Genomic DNA, 20,246 nt, shown 5'->3' with positions numbered 1-20,246 from the left:
GGTTGAGGAACTGAACCTGAAGGCTAAGTCCTCAGCTGATAGAAGCTGGCAGAGCTCCACAGCAAGTGGAAGGGCACAGCCAGCTACAGCAGGTGGAGGTACTCAGACCTGATTCCCAGCTCTGAGGCTGAGCCTCAAAAGCCACTGCCTGGTGGAGGTGGAGCAGTCACCTGCCCTGAGCTGCTTGGCAGCAGCTCTCTGTAAGCAGCCAAGGCAGGAGGGATTCCTGGGGGGAAAAGTCCTGGGGTGCTGTGGGGTCCTTCTGTAGCAGAGCCAGGGATGAAGCAAGGAGAGAGGTTGCTGCCATCCCAGGGGCAGGGAAGTGCTTCCTCCCTTGCTGTTGGGGAGGCACAAGCTGGAACACAGGAGGCTCCACCTCAGCATGAGGAGAAGCTTCTCATTTGCCTGCTCTGAAGTAAATATCTTCAGTGTTCTCTGTCTTTACTGAGACTCTAATGATCCTCTGGAGCAGTCCAGGGGAGGCCATGAGGATGGTCAGAGGATGGAGAACCTCTCTTATGGGCACAGGCTGGGAGAGTTGGGGCTGTGCAGCCTGGAGAAGGGAAGGCTCCAGGGGGACCTCAGAGCAGCCTTCCAGAACCTGAAGAGGCTACAGGAGAGCTGGGGAGGGACTTTTGAGAAGGGCTGGGAGTGAGAGGATGAGAGGGAAGGGATTGAAGCTTGAGGAGGACAGATTGAGACTGGAGATGAGGAAGAAATTCCTGCCAGTGAGGGTGGGGAGACACTGGCACAGGTTGCCCAGGGGGGTCCTGGATGTCCCCTCCCTGGGGTGCCCAAGGCCAGGCTGGGTGAAGCCTTGAGCTCCAGCAGGAGGTGTCCCTGCCCATGGCAGAGGGCTGGAACTGGATGATCTTCAAGGACCCTTCCAGCCCAACCCATTCCATGGATCTGTGAATCCCCTTTCTACCCTGAGTCTGTTTCTGCCACAGCCTTTGGTAAGGGAGGCCAGAGCTGAGCAGCACACTGCAGCTGGAGGGGGCCCAGCAGCCCCTGGTGGGATTCCTGCAGCTCCTGTCTCACTTCCCCACGCAGCCCTCTCGTGTGCCCCCTGAATTTCATGCCTCAGCAGGAATTGTGCACTCAGGTTGATGCCTTCATTGTTTCAGACCTCTAATCTTTTAATGCAGGTCTCCTGTTGCATGGAAAAGTGAAGATTTCTGAGTAGGAGGAAGATTAAATTTCCTCTCCCTGTCTACAGAGTGAGTTGTAGGGACTGGGAGCCAGAGCAGATCTCAGCTCTCACCTGGTAACATCTGAGCTGGAGAGAATTAATTCAGCATGTGGGCAGGCTGCATGATTTGCAGCCACCACACCTTCCCCAGCTCTCTCTCTTCTCTCCCTGAGCTTCTCACAGAGAGGACTGGGTGGGATTCTATTTATAGAGGCAAATGAATCCTGCCTGTGTTGTCCCTGATGCCTCCAGCTTTGCAGATGTGGTCCCAGGAAGTGCTGCATGGCCTTGGTGGTGTTCCCTGCTCCTGCCAATTCCACTGAGGAAAGGGAAAAACAAGCAGTGGGACTTAGGAGGTCTGGGACCATAGGAGAGGGAAGAAATTGCTTTGTAGGAACATAAATGTGGAATTGTTCCAGTGGGTAGGATGGGAAGAGCTGCAGCTCCTGACCTTCAAGAGCCTTCTACCACCATGGGAGCTTCAGGAGCTGTCCTGTCTGCCATTTCCCATTGGGAAAGGAGTGCCTGGGAGCAGCTCAGTTCCTCTTCTGATGATTTCAGAGCTGGATTCTGACAATGATCAGACTCCCTCCCACCCCAAAAAACCCAGCACTGGCATAAGAGTGAGGGGAAATAGGCTGGATGGAAGAGCAAGGCTCTGTGCAGTTGAGAGTAGTGCAAACCCCCAATGAGTTTGGGCATTATTCTGCTCATGCAAAGCCATGAGGCTGCAGGAAGGTTTTGCAGGCTCAAGAAGGAGCAGGGAAGATACCAGGTTCAAAGTAAGGAAGAGGAAACCTGCATGGGATGAGCCTTTGGTTGGCTCAAACCCACCAGGCAGACAGGAGCTGTGCTGATGGCTGCAGAGCAGCAGCCTTGGGCTTGCTCCTCCTCACTGGCAGGGAGAGGAAGGAAGGCTCCTGCTCAGCCTGGCCTTGCAAAGGTAAAGGGAAGGATAGGTGGCAGTGGGCAGGCAGTGCTGGCTGCTGGAGGAGGAGATGCTGAGGCAGGGTGAGCTCATGGGCAGATCCCCTCAGCAGTCTGTTCTCACACTGCAGCTGAGCTGTTTCTTGCTGCATGCATGGACAAGTGCAGTGCTGCTGCTGGGCTGAAGATAACAACCCCCAGCTGTGTGCCATGGACAGGGGGAGGGCAGTGCAAGGGGATCAGACCCCAGCTCTCAGCCTCTCCTTACCTGCACACAGAATCCTGGGGGATTTGCTCCTTCTCACAAAACAGAAGCCACCTGAGTTAGAGTCACAGATGATGCTCTCCCTGTGTTTTCATTTGTAGGACAATGATTCAGGACAAGCCAGAAGCTGAGGTGCCTGATGCAACTCTGTGGATTTCAGCAGAGCTGCTCTGCCTTAGGAAGCTCCAACCCCTGTGGGATCCACCTAGGAAGCCAAACCCAGAGAAGGAGATGCCTGAAGATGTGGTTGCCCACAGAGAGCAGGCAGGGATCCTGGAGCAGATGGTTTGTATCAACCCCCCCAGCACTAGGGCAGAAGAGACACAGCACAGCCCTGGTCTTCTGCCTGCACCTCCATGTGGCCCTGCCTGGTGGAAGCCTTGCCACGTGCTTGAGGTTCTCCACCCTGCTCCCCACGGACCAAGAGGGCTGTGCTGAGGGAAGCAAGATTGGTCCAGAGCTGCCTATTAACCTTGCAGCAGCTTGGCAAAGCAGCTGATAAAAAACTGCATCTGCAAGCTCCAGTCCCTGCTGCTGCCCAGGCTTGGCTGCAGTCCCATGCCCAGCCCTGCCCTGCCAGGGGGAGTTGCTGCCCTGGCAGCAGGTTCTTCATTGGCACCTTCCAGGGCAGCACGTGCCAGGGAAGGAGCTCCAGAGCCCTTCTCCCATCCAGCTCTGGGCTTGCCATGCCCATCACCACCTCGGCCTGCTTGGATGGAATTGGAGATCAGACATCTCCATGCCCTTGGGAATGTTCCTCCTGCCCCAGTGGCCGCTGCCCTCTGTGCCCTCCGAGTCCTGTTCAGGTAGCAGGCAGCGGCGCTGAGCTGCCAGCTGAGCCCCTCCAGGAGCACCCTGCCAAGCCCAGTGCTCTGGTGCTGCTGGGATGTGTGAGGGCAGTGGCACACTGGCAGAGTTACCCAAGTGGGTCAAACCCTCCTGGGAGTTCTAGGTCAGGCAGTGAGTGGAAAATAAGCTCTAAATTACAAGGATCTGAACTCCAGGCGCTGGCATTTAGCCCTGACTAAGCTGCTGCAGGAATGTGCTGCCGTGAAGAGGACTCCGTGAAGTGCTGTTGGTGGAGGCAGCGAAGTCAGCTGCCCCTCAAACGCTCTGCTGTTAATGGACCTGATGCTCCCCTCCCCTCCCCACCGCGGTTAGCTCTTCTCCGCGGATCAAGCTGAAGAAAGCAGCAGCCAAGCCCTTGTGTAGTTTGTGGTTTGGCTTCCTGCCTGCTCTGCCCTTCCAGCAGGAAATTCTCAGAGGGAAGGGAGCGCTTTGTGAAGCTGCCTCCAGACTCTGCCTCTTCTCTTGTAGTCAGAACTTAGTCTCAGGTCATCTGGAACTGCTGGAAGCTGACCAGACAGACTGATGGCGCCTACTCAAGGCTATTTAAGCAACTTCTCTACCTTGATCGTTTTCCCTCATCTTTTGTCCTTTAGGTCCTTGATTGCTGTTATTCAATCCGGAGATAATACAGCCCCGATACCACTGAGATGGGAGAGACAAGCAAGGAGGAAGAGATCAAAGGGAGGAGAAGATGCCAAAGGCAGAAGAAGAAAGAGGGGAAGATGCCAAACACTTCCTTGATTTACCTCTTTTCCATACCCAGCACTCAGAAATTCTTAATCTATTTCATTTTCAGAGTTCTGAGGTTGCCACTTAGCCACCAGACAGCAGGAGGCTGTCAGCAGGGGCCATGGGCACCCTCTCTCCACCGGCAGAGGAAGTGGCTTGAAAGCTGGATCCAGAAAGCCCAAGAGGCCCTTTGGCACCTGCGAGCGCTGGCTGGAGTTGAGGAGGAGGGCGGCGGAGTGCGGGCTGGGAAAGCAGAAGGGTTTGAGACATCCTTCTGCTTCCCTCTGCCGGCCGCTCCGAGGCTGTGCCGGCGCCGCTCACGCAGTCGCAGAGCGTTTGGGCTCGGAGGGGACCTCTGGAAGCATCATCCGGTCCAAACCCCCTGCCAGTGCAGGGGCACACAGGGCAGGGCACACAGGAACACGTCCAGAAGGGTCTTGAATGTCACCAGAGCAGGAGACTCCACAGCCTCTCTGGGCAGCCGGCTCCAGGGCTCTGTCACCCTCACAGGAACAAAGTTTTCCCTCCTATTCCCCTGGCACCTCCTCTGCTCCAGCTGGCCCCCAGTGCCCCTTGTGCTGTCCTTGGCCATCCCTGAGCAGAGCCTGGCTCCAGCCCTGCACATCTTCATCCCCAGCAATGAGGGCAGCCCTCAGGCTGCTCTGCTCCAAGCTCCAGCTCCCAGCCTGGCCTTGCAGGGAGATGTTCCACTGCCTGCAGCAGCTCCAAGTCCAGGAAGGATCAGGGGGAAGAATGGCACAGGGCAGGAGGGGGCACCTTGTGCTGACACCACAGGAGTGCTAACTCCACTCTTGCTTTCAGTTTGCTCCTGAAGCACAGAAGTGCAGGATATTCACCCCCCCCATCTGCATGTGTCCTGGTGAGCTCCAGCTGATTGGAAGTGGGATCCCAGCCAGTGCTGGGTGGGGGAGAGAGGAGGAGAGGGCAACAGAGGATGCTGTATGTGGAGTAACTTCAAGGCCTGAACCAATAATGCTGCATTACCATCCCTCTCATCCTGTTATCAGGGGTGATTACAGAGTTGGTTTAACAACTTTGATCTCAACTTGGTTGCTCTTCTCCTTGCAAAACACAACCATGAGGTGCAAAAAAAACCAGGTAAGTAAATAAACTCAAAACAAAGACCTCAACTTCAAACGTTTTTGTTCCTCACATGGTTGTAATGAAATAGCTTGGAGAATTAAATCCTTCATTTTACACCCCCCCCCCCCCCCCCCTTGAGATTATTTCCCTGTGGTGTTTGTAAGGACTGGATGAAATCTTGAAGTGGAAAACAGCCAATGCTAACAGAATTCTGGCTATGGAGGTGCAGGAGAGATGGAAATACAAAGCCAGGATTCGTTCTAAACAGGATTTGTAAGGTAAATTTAATGTGAGTGCAGGATTCAAGCCAAGAAATCAGCAATTCATGCCCAAAGAAAGGGGTGAGGGGGGGAAGACTTTGAAGCACTATTGGTGATGTTGGCTTTAAGAGTGAGGCAGAAGCCACTGCAGGGTTTCAGACTGTAGTCTCTCCCAGAGATATCACAGCAAAGCCACTGCTGCCTCATCTAACCAAGCTCTCCTGTTGTGATGGGCAGGGGTGGCTGCACTGGCAACAGTGCTGCCTTAGGGAAAGTGTGAATAGAAGTTCCATGAAAACCTAAGTGTGTCTGTGGCCAAGGATAGGGCAGGGCTCCAGATGAGCTCTGAGGGAAGGTTAGTGAAGAAGTCTGAGCAAGTGCTAAGGACAGATGTGATGAGCAGGACAAGGAGTTGGGGCAGTGCCACAGGGCAGCACACTTTCGACTGGCTTGCAAAAGACACAGCAGCAGGGGCACGACTTAACGGCACTTCTAAAGCCCCTTGTGCTTGGTTGGCTCTGCTTGACGGCCCTCGTGCTTCTGAGCATCTCTGGAGAGCAGCTGCGGACAGGCAGGCAGCCGTGCTCCGGAGCCCCCACGCCCCCACCAGCAGCTCCGTGCAGCACCACTGGTTTATTGCCAAGCCGCACCAGTCACAGCTACTAACCCGCGGCGGAAGGACAGGGGCCGGAGTTGCTTTACCATAGGGATGCAACGGGCGGCGAACCGCTGCCGTCCCGCTGGCTGCAGCGGGCGGAGGGAAACGCTGCCTGTGTGCAGCGCGATGGTTCGCGGGGTGAGGAGGGCAGGCGGGAGGGAAGCGCTGCCTGTGTGCAGCGCGATGGTTCGCGGGGTGAGGAGGGCAGGCGGGAGGGAAACGCTGCCTGTGTGCAGCGCGATGGTTCGCGGGGTGAGGAGGGCAGGCGGGAGGGAAACGCTGCCTGTGTGCAGCGCGATGGTTCGCGGGGTGAGGAGGGCAGGCGGGAGGGAAACGCTGCCTGTGTGCAGCGCGATGGTTCGCGGGGTGAGGAGGGCAGGCGGGAGGGAAGCGCTGCCTGCGTGCAGCGCGATGGTTCGCGGGGTGAGGAGGGCAGGCGGGAGGGAAACGCTGCCTGTGTGCAGCGCGATGGTTCGCGGGGTGAGGAGGGCAGGCGGGAGGGAAAGGCTGCCTGTGTACACCGCGATGGTTCGCGGGGTGAGGAGGGCAGGCGGGAGGGAAGCGCTGCCTGCGAAACGCTGCCTGCTACCCGCGGCCCGCAGCGGGGAAGCCGCCTGAGGAAGGGCCCCGCGCCGCGGTACAGGAAGTGACGTCACCGCCCAGGTGAGGCGGCGCGGAGCATGCCGGGAGCGCCAGGTAGCGCAGTGAACGCTGGCCGTGCCAGTACAGCACCGGGGGTGCCCCAACTCTTCCTCCTCACCCAGGTGAGGTAGTGCGGTGCGGTCGGGAGCGTTCTGTCCCCGCCGCTACCGGCTAGTTAGTCTCGGGACGCTGCGGCCCTCGGCGGAACCGGCGTCCGAGGGATCGCTTCCACCTGGTTGCCGAGACAACGGCCGAGCTCTCCTCCAATCTCTGCGGCTGTTACTTGGGGCCTTCCGGCGGGCGCCCAATCACAAGCGAGCGCTCACAGCCACCCGCGGCTGCTTAAGGTGGCGCGGAGATGCCGCGCTCCGCTCGCGTCTTAAGGCGGCGCTGGCGGCTCGGGGGCGTGCCCCGGAGGCGGCTCGTCCCCCGCTTCTCCCGGGCCGGGCAGACTGCGGGACATGGACCCCGCCGGGTGAAGGTGGGGTGGCAGTCGCGGATGTCCCTGGAGCCCTGGGCCGGGGAGCCAACCGTCCTCAGGACCGGGGCTCCGGGAGGGGCCCGGCCCGCACAGGGCGCTGCCGCCGCAGCCCCGCCCGCAAGGAGCGGCGCAACCTGGCTCCTTCCTGCCGCCGCCTCCGAGCCCTGCGCCTCAGGCGGGCTCTGCCCATAGGCTGGGCCAGGCCCGGCCGGCAGCCGCGGCACGGCCCCGGACTGACAGCGCTGGCGGCAAATCGCAGCGGCCGGACCGGAACCGACCGCGGCGCCCGGCCGGGAACCGGCGCTGGGGGCCCAAAGGGCCGGGCCATGGGGACAGCGCGGCGGGGGCGGTGTGTGCGCTCCTCTCCCTGAGGCTGCAGGTGGGTCCGGGGCAGGCCGCCGCTGCCCCTGCGGCCGTGAGGGGCCGGCGGAGGGGTCGGGTCGGAAACAAGGCGCCGCTGGGGTCTGTCAGCAGGGCTCGGCAGGGCAGGGCGGCCCCCCGGGGTGGGTGAGCTGGGGGCAGCCTCAGCCAGGCTCTGCCCTGCGCTGGCCGCGCTTCCTCGCCGTGGGAGGGGGCTTTGCCCTCCATCTCCCCTCAGGACGGCGTAGCTTTGCCCTTTGGTGTGTAAGCTGCCACACTAACCCAGCTCCTGCCCTGCTGGAGGCGCTGGGACAAGCTCCAGTTGAAGTCGTCCCTCTGGGGCCAAGGCTGCCCGGAGAGCTTGCAGCCGGGGCATGAGCTGGGTCCTGCTGCCTCAAGAGCAGACCGCAGGCCACTTGCCCAGGCTCTGAGTCCAGGGGATGCACAGCTTGCACCGTTTCAAACAGTCTTGGAGTGGCCCCAGAAGGGTTTGTGTCACAGCCCCGCAGTGTCAGCACCGCCGTGCCCCTCTGTGCGACAGCAGGGGTGATGCCGATGCTCCTGGAGGCCTTTGGTGGAAGGAGCTGTGCAACATGCAGGGACCTCAGGCAGGCTTGCTGTGTGTGGTGCTCTCCAGACGCCTCTAATGAGTCTGGCTCTGAGCGATTTAGCCTCCACAGTCTGCTCGCAGCGGTTCCACTGAAGTGACCTCTGCTTGCATGAAGAGCAGCACTGTCATCCCTAGCACGTGGGCATGGTGTGACTAACGTGGTGCTGGGTCCTGAGCAAACAACAGAGGCAGCATGGAAATGAAAAGCAGGGCTTGGAGAACTTCAGAGGCTTTGTAATGAGAGCTTTCCAAATGGCAAGGCCTGATGGTAAATGCCAGCTGAATGTGTCACCCTTGGGGCCAAGTGAGGTCTGTGGCAGTTTCTCTTTGAGGCTTTGTAAGCAGGCAGTTCAAACCTACTCAACTCTGCTGCTGGTTTGATTCCAGGGAGTTCTCTGTGGCCTGTCCTTCACCAGGCTTTCACTGCAGGTTTTGAGTCCATTTGGCTTAATCCTCTGTATTTTGTTGTTTGTTTGTTTGTTTGTTTTTCCTCTCAGTATCACCTTGGAGGAAGAAAACTTGGCTGGAGTGATTGCCTCATCTGTGCTTCTGCAGGTGGTGCCTGCCCTGCCTGCAGTGTGAGCTGACAGGGGAGGAAAAGCAGCAGGCAGAGCACAGCAGTTCATTTTGCTTTCAACTGAGCTAATTGTTGCTTGCCCAGGGAAACAGGATGGATGAGAAGTGGCACCGAGTGACAGACAAGGCATTTCCAGCAGGGTCCAAGTCTCTCCTTTGAAGAGAAGCTCCAGCATCAAAGAGGCTGAAAAGCAAAGACTCCAATCGACCAGAATGGAAGGAGGCAACAGTCCCAACCTGCAGCTTCAGCAACTCCCCTTGGCCACAGCAGCAGTTTCTGTGCAGCCACACATTGACTCCTTTTCTTACAAGGTCAGATTTGTGTCTCAGTTTAACCCTAGGAGGCCTGAACTAGTCAACTGAGCTGGCAGCACCACTGTAGTTTGGGTTGGGTCTGGTCTGGTTTTGTTGCAGGAAGTCACTGTTGGTGTTTAGCCTCACCTGGAGGCCCCAGGGTATTGTGTGCTGTGTGTGTAAGCCAGGAGACCAAGTTGTGAGCCTTGGAGAGCCAAACACAGTGGAGAAAGGATGGGCAGCTGGGAGGTGTGGATGCCTAGAGGAGGTTAGGTGCAAGGAGCCCTGCTGGGTGCCTTTTCAGACTGACCCAGCCTGCAGTAGTGGAGGTCACAGAATGGGTTGGAAGGAACCTTACAGATCATCTCCTTCCAAGCCCCTGGGTTGTCTGTTTAGCGTTCAGGGAGGAGCAGGGACGTGAGCTGGGTCATCCCACAGCCATCCAAGGAGGTACCAGGCTCTGTGCTGGGGAGCAGCACTGCAATGAAGAGTGCTAATGACACCTAATGAGCTCTAGACACAAATGCTGAGTGGCCTGGCTTAGCCTTAGGCTCTTCTCTTCACTCCCAGAGTGCATTTCCTTTGTGACTCAGCCTGCTTTGCATTCTTCTGCGTTTCAAATTCTTCTGCAGACCGTGAGAATTGTTGCTGAGTTGGGAATGCTAATGGAGAAGGGGCTGGGGGCTTGCTGGGGGCTGCTACCAGTCCCCTGTTGCCTTGGAATAATTAGTTCCTACAAAAAGCAGCATAGAATCTGTGAGAACTGAGCTGCCTGCTTAGGCTCAGTCCTCCCCTGAACCAGCAGAGAAGAGAGGAGCAGAGTAGTGCTTAAGATGTGCCCCACAGGGTGCAGTGCAGGTGCTCCTGGTTCACACTGCTGAATCCCAGGGCAGCCAACAGCCTCACAAAAAGAGTCTTCCAAAGGGAAAGGTCTCCCCTGGAGCCTCCTCTTCTCCAGGCTGAACACCCCCAGCTCCCTCAGCCTGTCCTTGTAGCAGAGCTGCTCCAAGCCCCTGAGCATTTTCATGGCCTTCTCTGGACCCTCCTGATCAGCTCCAAGTCCTTCCTGTGCTGAGGGCTCCAGAGCTGGACACAGCACTGCAGGTGAGGTCTCCCCAGAGCAGAGCAGAGGGGCAGGATCTCCTCTCCACCTCTGGCCATGCTGCTTTTGGTGCAGCCCAGGCTGCCACTGCCCTTCTGGGCTGCCAGTGCCTGTTGTGGGCACCCTCAAGTGTGTTTCTGCAGGGCTGCTGTCAGCCTCCTCCTCCCCCAGCCTGGGCTGCTCTCAGGCTGTCTAGCATGCAGCCCTCTCACACTCCTTTGTGTGGCTGTTCAGGAAGGCTGCTGAGTCTGTCTGCTGCCTTTTCCCCTGAGCTTCAGAGATTTGGAAGATAGCCACAGGGAGCTTACCTGGCTTGCCCTGGGAAAGCAGGAAGGTAAACAGAGGCTTTGTTGGCAGGTGATCTTGGAGCTGCTTTACAAGTCTGTTCCCTTCCAGGCTGTGCAGAAAGCTCCCAGCTCCTTCAGAGCCCCCCGGCCAAGTGTCATGCCTGTGCCTTTGCTTTGCTGTTGCAGGAGAACCTGATTGGAGCCCTGCTGGCTATTTTTGGCCATCTTGTCACCAGTATTGCCCTCAACCTCCAGGTGAGTGCCATGAAGCAAACACTCATCCTGCACTGGACAGCAGCAATCAGAGTGTTAGGGCTTGGGAGAGAACTGGAAAGATCCTCCAGTCCCAACCCCCTGCCAGAGCAGGGTCACCCAGGGCAGGTCACCCAGGAACACAGCCAGGGGGGTTGATGGCTCCAGAGCAGGAGACTCCACAGCCTCTCTGGGCAGCCTGCTCCAGGGCTCTGTCACCCTCAGAGTGAAAGGGTTTTCCCTTCTGCTCCTGATGCACCTCCTGTGCTCCAGCTTGCCCCCAGTGCCCCTTGTGCTGTCCTTGGCCATCCCTGAGCAGAGCCTGGCTCCATCCTCCTGCCACTGCCCTGCACATCCTTATGCCAGCAGTGAGGGCAGCCCTCAGGCTGCTCTGCTCCGAGCTGCAGAGCCCCAGCTCCCTCAGCAGGGAGATGTTCCACTCCATCATCTTTGTGCCTGGTTTTCCTTCTCCAGAAGTACAGCCACATCAGGCTGGCAGGCTCCAAGGACCCCCGAGCCTACTTCAGAACCAAGACCTGGTGGTGTGGGCTGCTGCTGCTGCTGCTGGGGGAGCTGGGAGTGTTCTCCTCCTATGCCTTTGCTCCTCTCTCCCTGATTGTGCCACTCAGTGCAGTGTCTGTTGTAGGTAAGGGGCAAAGAGGCAGCAGCCTTGCAAGGCTGAGTGTTGCAGGGCTGGGGTGCTGAGTGCTGGCTGCTGCACAGCTCACTCTTTCTCTCTCTTTTGTTTGCCCTCCCTTTTTCCCCAGCCAGTGCAATCATAGGAATTATCTTTATTAAAGAAAAATGGAAGCCCAAGGAGTTCTTGAGTAAGTTCCAAGGTTCCTTCTCATTTTCCCTCCCTGTTTACAAACCCTTCAACACAGAGCATGACCTCTCAAGGACCATCATTAGAAGGGTGGTGAGATCTCCATCAGCTGTGTGCAGCCTGACCCAGGCAAACCTGCTCTGGCATGGGGGTTGGGCTGGGTGATTGCCAGAGGGCCCTTCCAAGCTCCACCAGGCTGGGCTCCTGCAGCTCCTCAGGTTCAGCTGTCCTCTGCTTGTGAACAATGCCTGGGGGGGGTTTGGTTTGTGGAGTTGGGGTGGGTTTGGGGGGGTTGGATTGGGGTTCTTTGTTGTTGTTTGTTTTCTGTCTTGTGCCAAACCCTCTGAACCTCAGAGATTCTGGGAATCCAGGGGAATGGTGCCTGCAGGGTTGGGGAACCATGGGCCATGGATTCAGAGAATGGTTTGGGTTGGAAGGGACCTTAAAGCTCATCCAGTTCCACCCCTGGGACACCTCCCAGTGAGCCAGGCTGCTCAAGGCCTCATCCAGCCTGGCCTTGAACACCTCCAGGGAGGGGACAGCCACAACCTGACCTGTTCCAGTGTCTCCCCAGCCTCACTGTTCTCTGGGCTGGGGCTGCAGTTCAGGGCTCTGGCTCTGTGACAGCTGAACTGCCTGGGTTTCATCTGCAGAGCTGGGGGCTCTCATCCTGCCCTCTCCTGGAAAATGGGCTGTGGGCAGTGCCAGGCTGGGCTAAGGCTCCCAGAGGGCTCTTGCAGCTGCTACCTGCTGTGAGCTTCTCCTCTGGGCTGGCAGCACACACGGGGCCCAGGGTGGCTTTGGCTCTGCTGTTTGGAAGGTGGGGCACGAAGGGCAGAGGAATGACTCAGCCAGGGGAACGTCCCCAGGGCCCTGGTGCATGTGCAGGGCTGCTCTGTGCAGCCACACTAACCCCACTAACCTTGTCCCCTCTCTCTCCCTGTGCCTTGGCTGCCCCCAGGGCGCTATGTTTTGTCCTTTGTAGGCTGTGGTTTGGCAATTGTTGGAACTTACCTGCTGATAACATTTGGACCTAATAGTCATGAGAAGATGACAGGAGAGAATATCACTAGGCACTTAGTGAGCTGGCCATTTCTCTTGTATATGGTAAGGTGGCCCAGGAAAGGGGGGGCAGCTTCCTGCTCCCTGCATTGTTCTCTCTTGTTACTAACCACATTCCTTGTGCTTGCTGACAAACCTCTCCCAGCTTCCCCTGCTGTCAGTTCCACCTTGTGTGTGGACACACCTGCAGGAGCCCTCCCATTCCTTCTCTGAATGATTCTGTTAGGGCTGAATTCCCTTGAACTGGAGAGCTGTTAACAGCTCCTTCCCTCCCTGAGCTGGCAGCTTCAGCCTCTGGTATGGATGGCAGCTGAGAGCAGCTGCTCCAGAGGTGTCCAAATGCTCTGCCTGCTTCTGGGCTTTTTCTGGAGTGGCCTGCTCTGGGGCCATCAGTCTGTCCTTGAGCAGTCTTGGGAGGGTCTGTGGGCTTGACTGGAGCTGTGGCAGTTCATGAGCTGTGTGCTCCAGGGCCCACATCCTGGGCAGCAGGCTGAGCTCTCTGCTGTGGATCATCAGCCAGGGCTGTTTCATCTGCTGCTTTACCATGAAGATCCTCTCACAAATGTCCCATGCTTCCTGTTCAGCAAGAAACTTTTGAATAGCTCATCTGATTAGGAGCTAAGATCATGCTAAATGGGATCCATGATCGTGTGGGATCCTCATTTCCCTTTGCTTTGCCCTGTTGTGTGACTCCAGGGCTTGGCTGGCTCAGAATCCATTTGCTGCCAAGCCCATCCTGTGTTGTGAGACTCTCATTCCTCTCTTCTGCAGCTGGTGGAGATCATCATGTTCTGCCTGCTGCTGTATTTTTACAAGGAGAAAAATGCCAATTACATTGTGGTTATTCTTCTGCTGGTGGCTCTGCTGGGTGAGTTGCTATGAACTGACAGGAGATGGTGCAGACACAAAGCCTGGGTGCAGTGTGCTCCCCAGGGATCAGCTGGGACCTGCCTGGGCCTGCTGACACACACTTACAGGGTGGGTGCCAGGAGGGTGGGACAGTGGTGCCCAGTGGCAGGACAAGGGGCAGTGGGCACAAGGAAGTTCCATCTGAGCATGAGGAGGAACTTCTGTAAGGGTGACAGAGCACTGGAGCAGGCTGCCCAGAGAGGTGGTGGAGGCTCCCATCTCTGGAGACATTCAAAACCCTCCTGGATGAGATCCTGTGTGAGCTTTAGGTGACCTTACCTTGGCAGGGGGGTTGGACTCCAGGATCTCCAGAGGTCCCTCCCACCCCCTCCCATTCTGTGATTCTGTAAGAGCTAACCCTGGCTCAGAAGAGTAAACTGCAGTAAACTGAAGCATCTGTGGCATACAGGGAATGAGGTTAACCTAATCAATGTCCCCAAGTGCACCAATCTGCCCCAGAAAGGTTGCTGCAGGTTAGGTGAAGCCTTGCAGTGATGTTCAGGACCTTTGCAGATGGCCTTTGAACACTTAAGGTTTATTTCTCTTAATGGCAAAGAATCTGCCAGCTGCAGATAGTGCAGACTGCTTGTTGGAGGTGTTTGCATGCAGAGCACACTGCCAGATCTTATCTGTGCAGTGGGTGGAAGAGAGGATTTGACCTACAAGAATCCTCCTGCTGGTGGCTGCAGACACGATGAGAAATCCTCTGCCAGTCCAGCGTGGCCCTGTTGGGAGAGCCTCTGGGCTTGAGGTCAAGTGCTGCTTTGGAGATCCTCACAGCCTCCAGTGGGATCCTGCAGTGACTTTGGGGAGGCCAGGACTTCACTTGCACCTTTCTCTGCATGAGCCTGTTGGGGTTTTCTTTAAGCAGCTGTGATCAATTAAAGTTTAAAGAGGCTGAGTAAGAGCAAGGCAGCGACGCAGTGCTGCTGAATCTGTGTCACACTCCTCAGGCTTAGCTCTGTGTGCAGCCTCAGTGACTGCAGTGCTCTCTCTTTGCTGTGCTTTTGGCTGGTGTGGGGCTGGGTTTCAGCAGGTGGTGCCTCAGAGGCTGCTGGCATTATAAGCCAAAGGAGCTGTCCTCATTCTGAGTGGCCTGGCCTTGTGCTTTCAAGAAATGGGAATCACAAAGTGGTTTGAGTTGCAAAGGACCTTGATGATCATCCACTTCCAACCCCCTGCCATGGGCAGAGACACATTCCATTAGCCCAGGTTGCTCAAGGCCTCATCCAGCCTGGTCTTAAACACTTCCAGGGATGGGGCATCCACGAGTTCTCTTGGCAGCCCACTCCAGTGCCTCACTGCAGGGACCTCGGGACTGCCACGCGTGGGGCGAAGGAGCAGCAGTCTGCCCCACTGAGCATCCCTCAGGTGCCTCAGCTGAGCCTTGGTGAACATTTCACAGGTTCCATGACTGTGGTGACAGTGAAGGCCGTGGCAGGCATGCTTGTGGTCTCCATCCAAGGGAACTTGCAGCTGGACTACCCCATATTCTACATCATGTTGGTGTGCATGGTCGCTACGGCGCTCTACCAAGCAACGTAAGGCTCTCGGCTCTCTCTGTCCTTGTGCTGGGCCCTGGGGGTCACTGCTCAGTGCCTCCTTGCTATGACAGAGTCACCATGGCTGGAAAAGCCCTCCAAGGTTCATAGGTTCATAGAATAGGTTGGGTTGGAAGGGACCTTCAAGACCATCTCATTCCAACCCCCTGCCATGGGCAGGGACACCTCCCACCAGCCCAGGTTGCTCAAGGCCTGGCCTGGAACACCTTCAGGGAGGGGGCAGCCACAGCCTCCCTGGGCAGCCTGTTCCAGGGTCTCCCCACCCTCACTGCTGAGCATTTCTTCATGTCCAGTCTAAATCTCCCTTCCTCAAGCTTCCATCCATCCCCTCTCACCCTGTCACTACAAGCCCTTGCAAAAAGTCTCCCTGCAGCTTTCTTGTAGCCCCCCTCAGGTACTGGAAGGCTGCTCTGAGGTCTCCCCAGAGCCTTCTCCTCTCCAGGCTGAACACTCAAGTGCATCCATTATCAAGACCATCAAGTCCAACCATCATCTGCCTCCAAGAATGCTAATTAAACTTTAGAAGAATGACCCATTGTCTTCTGTGACCTGCCCTCAATTCCCTGTCAGAGGAGCCTGGGGTGCTTGTGTTCTTTGCTTTTCCATGTGGTGGCACTGCCAAGCAGCTCTACTCCCAAACCTATCCATCACTCAGGTATTTGCAAAGCAGTGGAGGCAAATCCAGCAGAGTGTCTGTGCCCTGGCTGCAACCAGAGTGCAGCATCAGGGCTGCTGGTGATGGCTCTGTTTGTCTTTATTCCTCTCCATAGCTGCAATAACAAACAGCTGCTAGCAGCAGAGGTGAAAAGCTGTTCCAAATGGGAGAGACATTTCAGGGGCAGCAACTTCCCTGCCTTTAGCCAGGGCAAGCTTAAGGTTCACTTTTCTGTCCTTGGTAGGAGCTCCAAAGGATGCTGCTGCAGGTTCAGTGAGAGAGGGAATAAGGTTTCTTAAACTGGTGGCATGACTCTGGAAAGGTGTTTCCAACAAGAAGCCCTCCCCAGCCTGTCCCCCAGGGGCTGCTCCACAGCTGGTGTCTCCTTCCCCAGTCACCTCCTGTTTGTCCCTGTGGCAGGTTCCTGGCTCAGGCCTCTCAGCTCTACGACTCCTCGCAGATCGCCAGCGTCGGCTACATCCTGTCCACCACTGCAGCCATCACTGCAGGTAACAGTGTCCAGGCTTTGCTAGCAGAGAGGCTTCCAACCCTCCCAGCAGGGCTTCCTTCACCACCTCCTGGCCCAGCTTGGAGAGGTCTGCCCTAGCTGCTGTGCTGCAGGGGAGGCTGCCCTGCCTCTCCACCGGGGAGCGGAATCGTAAAGGACTTGGCGATGAGCTGTGTGGAAGGGGAGATGAGGCCACCCCCTCCCCTCCTGCCTTGGGAGCAGGGAAACCCTAAAGGTGCTGCCTATAGAGGCAGGAATCTTGCATGGTGTGGCTTCTGGAGGTGCAGCACTGGTTGCTCATGCAAGCTGGCAAGAGGGATCTCATGAGGTTTATTTTCCTTTCAAGGAGCAACTTTTTACCTGGATTTCACTGGGGAAGATGTCCTCCACATCTGCATGTTTGCACTGGGGTAAGTGCTTCAGGCTTCCTTGGTAGAGAAGTGGTGCTTCATGTGACTGAAGTGTTTCAGGTGCATCTCTTCTCTCTAGCCATGTATGTCCAGGGGCTGCCTTGGAGGGGAGGGCACACTGAAAGCAGTTCCTCTGTTGGAGCAGAGGGTGGCTCACAGCTCAGTGTCCTGTTGCAAGTGGACCATGATGAGCACTAAATCCCTCCCTGGCTGTGCTGGGATCAGCTTGGACCTTCAAGCATGTGGGCTGGTTTTCCCAAGTGTCCTGCCCATGAATGCAGAATAGCCAAGAGAAGCCTTCCCTAGGGCATCTCATTGAGGTTTTGCACTGAGCCTTCCCAGAATCACAGTGTTAGGGCTTGGAAGGGAGCTGTGGAGATCATCCAGTCCAACCCCTCTGCCAGAGCAGGCTCACCTAGGGCAGGGGTTTGCAATGTCTCCAGAGCAGGAGAGTCCACAACCTCCCAAGTGGGAAATGAATGAACTGTGACTTCTGTCAGCACACTGGGGACATCCAGATGAGAGCTGTTAGTGGCCTGCCTGTGGGGAACCTTGCAGAGGTCAAGCTGCTAAATCCTGGAATCTCCTCCAAGAAAGCCAACTTTTGCTATGCTTCCTTTTGCCTTTAGTGAGCCAGGGTTAGGTAATGAGTTACCATGAAGGCTGTTTCCTGCACTGTGCTGCAATCAGAGCAGTTTCACCTTTTCTGACATCCTTTTGCAGAGGGTTGTTAGCTGAGGCCCTTCCCTGCAGCTGACTTCACAATTCCTTACTTTCCACCTGTGAATTCTTGATGGAGCTGCATGATAGGCACTGAGGAGCACCAGCATGCCATGTTCCCTCCTCTCCCTCTCAGAATGATCTCAGGAGATCTTGTCTTCTCTCTCAGGTGCCTCATAGCATTTCTGGGTGTCTTCCTGATCACAAGAAACAGGAAGAAATCTGTCCCATTTGAACCTTACATCTCAATGGATGCCATGCCAGGTAACAGCACAAACTAAGTGCTTTAGCAGGCTTCTAAGTGTTGGGCTTCACAGTGAGAGCTCAGGCTCTAGGAGCTGGAGGCTGCCTGGCTGTATCAGGCAGCTCTGTTGTTTTCCTTCTCTTTGTGCTTCATGAGGGGGATGTGGAGCAGGGAAGAGGTCATTTGTGCTGGGCCCTCTGGCACAAGAGAGGATGGCATATTTCATCACAGCCCCAGAGTCATGGAATGGCTCAGGTTGGAAAGGGCCTCAGAGCTCATCTGCTCCAACCTCCCCACCATGGGCAGAGACCCACCACAGACACCTCTCACCTAGACTCAGCTGCTCAAGGCCTCATCCAGCCTGGCCTTGAACACCCCTAGGCAGGAGGCAGCCACAGCCTCCCTGGGCAGCCTGTGCCAGAGCCTCACCACCCTCCTACTGCAGAACTTCTTCCTCAGCTGCAGTCTAACCCTGCTCTGCCTCAGCTTCAAACCATTTCCCCTTGGCCTGTCTCAGACACCCTCAGGAAAAGTCTCTCTGCAGCCTTCCTGTACTTCAGGTCCTGGCAGGCAGCTCTGAGGTCCCCCTGGAGCCTTCTCTTCTCCAGGCTGAACTCCCCCAGCTCCCCCAGCCTGTCCTAATAGCAGAGGTGCTCCAACCCCTCACTCATCTTTGTGGCCTCCCCTGGACTGGGAAGATGAACTAGAATCACAGAATCATCTGTGTGGAAAAGACCTTTAAGATCATCACCTAGTTTTGAGCCCATGCTTGGAACTGGGCTCAGTGTTACCCAGCAGGAGGAACTGATGGGTGGGAAAGGCTGAGATCTGCTGCAAAAGGTAGAGGCTAAGGGGAGCAGAAATTTCTGTTGGGGAAGCACAGCTGAGCTGTCTTTCCACTGAGCTGGAGGAGGGATGCCCAGCACTTGACAAATGCCAGGCTGCCAGCCCTCATTCACTGGCAGCTTCTTTCTTCATTAGCTGCTCCAGTGGCAGGCAGCAGGCCCTGATGGCTTTCATTTAGCACTCAAGGAAGCGATGAGCATCACAAACACCCAGACTGTGTCATCCCTTGCTGCTGGAACAGGGAGCAGGAGGGATGCACTTCTGTTCCTAAGCACTGAGTCTCTGTCTCTGCTCTTTGCAGGCATGCAGAACATGCATGACAAAGGGATTGCAGTGCAGCCTGACCTCAAAGCCTCTTTTTCCTACGGTGCCCTAGAGAACAATGACAACATGCCAGAGATTTACACCCCAGCTACCTTGCCCATCGTGCAGGAGCAGCATGGATCCAAAGGAGTCTCTGCTCCACCCTACCGAGTGCTGGAGCACAGCAAGGAGGAGTGAGTGACCTGCGAGGGACTGAGCTGAAGCATCACAGTGTGACCTTTCTTTATTTGCCTCTTAAAACATAAGCCAGTGTAAAGCCAACCCTGATTATAGTGCAAAGCTCCTCTCCAAACTTCACTTCCAAGGCTGATGATTGAAATCAACAGCTCTCTGTAGCTGTGAGGTTGGGCAGGGGGAGTTCCCAGCTCTCTGGTGAAGCTGTCTGGCAGTGCCCAGCAGCGAGTGCAGCAGCCTGCAGGGGCTGTGGAAACGCAGAGCTGTGGGGACAGAAGTGACTGTGCAGTTTTGGGCCCTGCTGGGAGGGAGTTTAGCTTCCAGGAGCTGCTGAGAGAGAGGGGAGGGGAGGGCAGGATTTCAGCTTCCCTTTACAGAGGCTGTGCAGGGATGGCCAGGAGAGCTGCAGCTCCTCCTGTCCCTGTGTGAGCAGCAAGCTCCCCTCACATGGCAATGAGATGGAATTGGTTTTGAGCACCAGTCCTGATTGCTGCTGGGTCTTCAGAGCAGCAGAGCTGGGCAGGCTAAGCAAAAGCTACTTCATCCCTTCCAAATGTGAGTCTTGGGCACTTCCTGTCCCACTGCTCTGATGTATGCACTGAGAATGTGAACTGCTTGTCCAGCCCCACTGGATTGGGAGGCAGGTTAGAACAAAGCTGATTTGCCAGCTTTCTGCTTCCACAGCAGGAGCTGCAGGTTGATTCAGTGGTGCAGAGGGGATCACTGTTCACTGCAAGAACAAGGAGTGAGAAGAGTAACGTGGCTGGGGGGAATCTTTGGGTGGCTCTTGATGAGGTCCTCATTCTCCATCACTTTTCTGCCTGGCTGAGGCTGCTTGGTGATCTGAAATGCTCAAAGGTGTTGGCCTTCCTTAGTTGAAAAGCTCAGTTGTAGGCTGTGGTCCCTTCCTCTTATTCTCTTCAAAGAAGTGAGCAGAAGCTAGTGGTCTGAGAAGCAGCCAGAAGTGTGCCCAGCCCAGCACTGAGTGAGGCCTGTAAGAACAATGCAGCGTTGTGGACTCAAGGATATTTATCTTTCCAGCTTCCCAGAGATGGCTACAAGCTGATAAGAAGGGAGAATAGACACAGAGAGGAGAACTGAAGTGAAAAGGACAAAGTGCAACACTTCCTGGGCCAGGCAGGCTGGGCTGGCACTGTGATGCCAACCTCCCCTCCCAGAGCCATTGTTCTGCTTTTCAGTCAGTTCTCAGCCTTGCCCTGTGTGCACAGAGGAGTGGCTGGGGGCTCACTCTGAAGCCAGTGGGGGTTGTGTTCTCTGCACTGTGGAGTGGCTGCTCTGACACCAGGGGGGTTGGGTGCACCTTGGCCTTCCAGCAGTGGCTTTCTGCATTCATTTATTCTATTTCTCAGTTGGCCCAGGGCCAGCTTCTCTTCCCACCTCCAAACATGCCCAAGAAT

The 20,246-nt window shown here is 56.3% G+C and overlaps 1 protein-coding gene across 1 annotated transcript; it reads left to right on the top strand.

Moving 5' to 3' along the window:
- The first annotated feature begins 8,756 nt into the window (after positions 1-8,756).
- On the top strand, positions 8,757-19,002 carry NIPAL3 (NIPA like domain containing 3). The gene is made up of 11 exons (XM_009908451.2): positions 8,757-8,965; positions 10,523-10,591; positions 11,063-11,234; positions 11,356-11,415; positions 12,376-12,521; positions 13,248-13,344; positions 14,791-14,926; positions 16,023-16,111; positions 16,457-16,520; positions 17,410-17,504; positions 18,632-19,002. The coding sequence occupies exons 1-11, from the start codon at positions 8,867-8,869 to the stop codon at positions 18,829-18,831; spliced, it is 1,227 nt and encodes a 408-aa protein (XP_009906753.1). The 5' UTR covers positions 8,757-8,866; the 3' UTR covers positions 18,832-19,002.
- The last annotated feature ends 1,244 nt before the right edge of the window (positions 19,003-20,246 follow it).

Source organism: Dryobates pubescens, chromosome 20 (genome assembly GCF_014839835.1).
Source record: "Dryobates pubescens isolate bDryPub1 chromosome 20, bDryPub1.pri, whole genome shotgun sequence".
Classification (NCBI taxonomy): Eukaryota; Metazoa; Chordata; class Aves; order Piciformes; family Picidae; genus Dryobates; species Dryobates pubescens.
The sequence above is the reverse complement of the archived record's forward strand: the minus strand, read 5'-3'. Positions and strand labels throughout refer to the sequence as shown.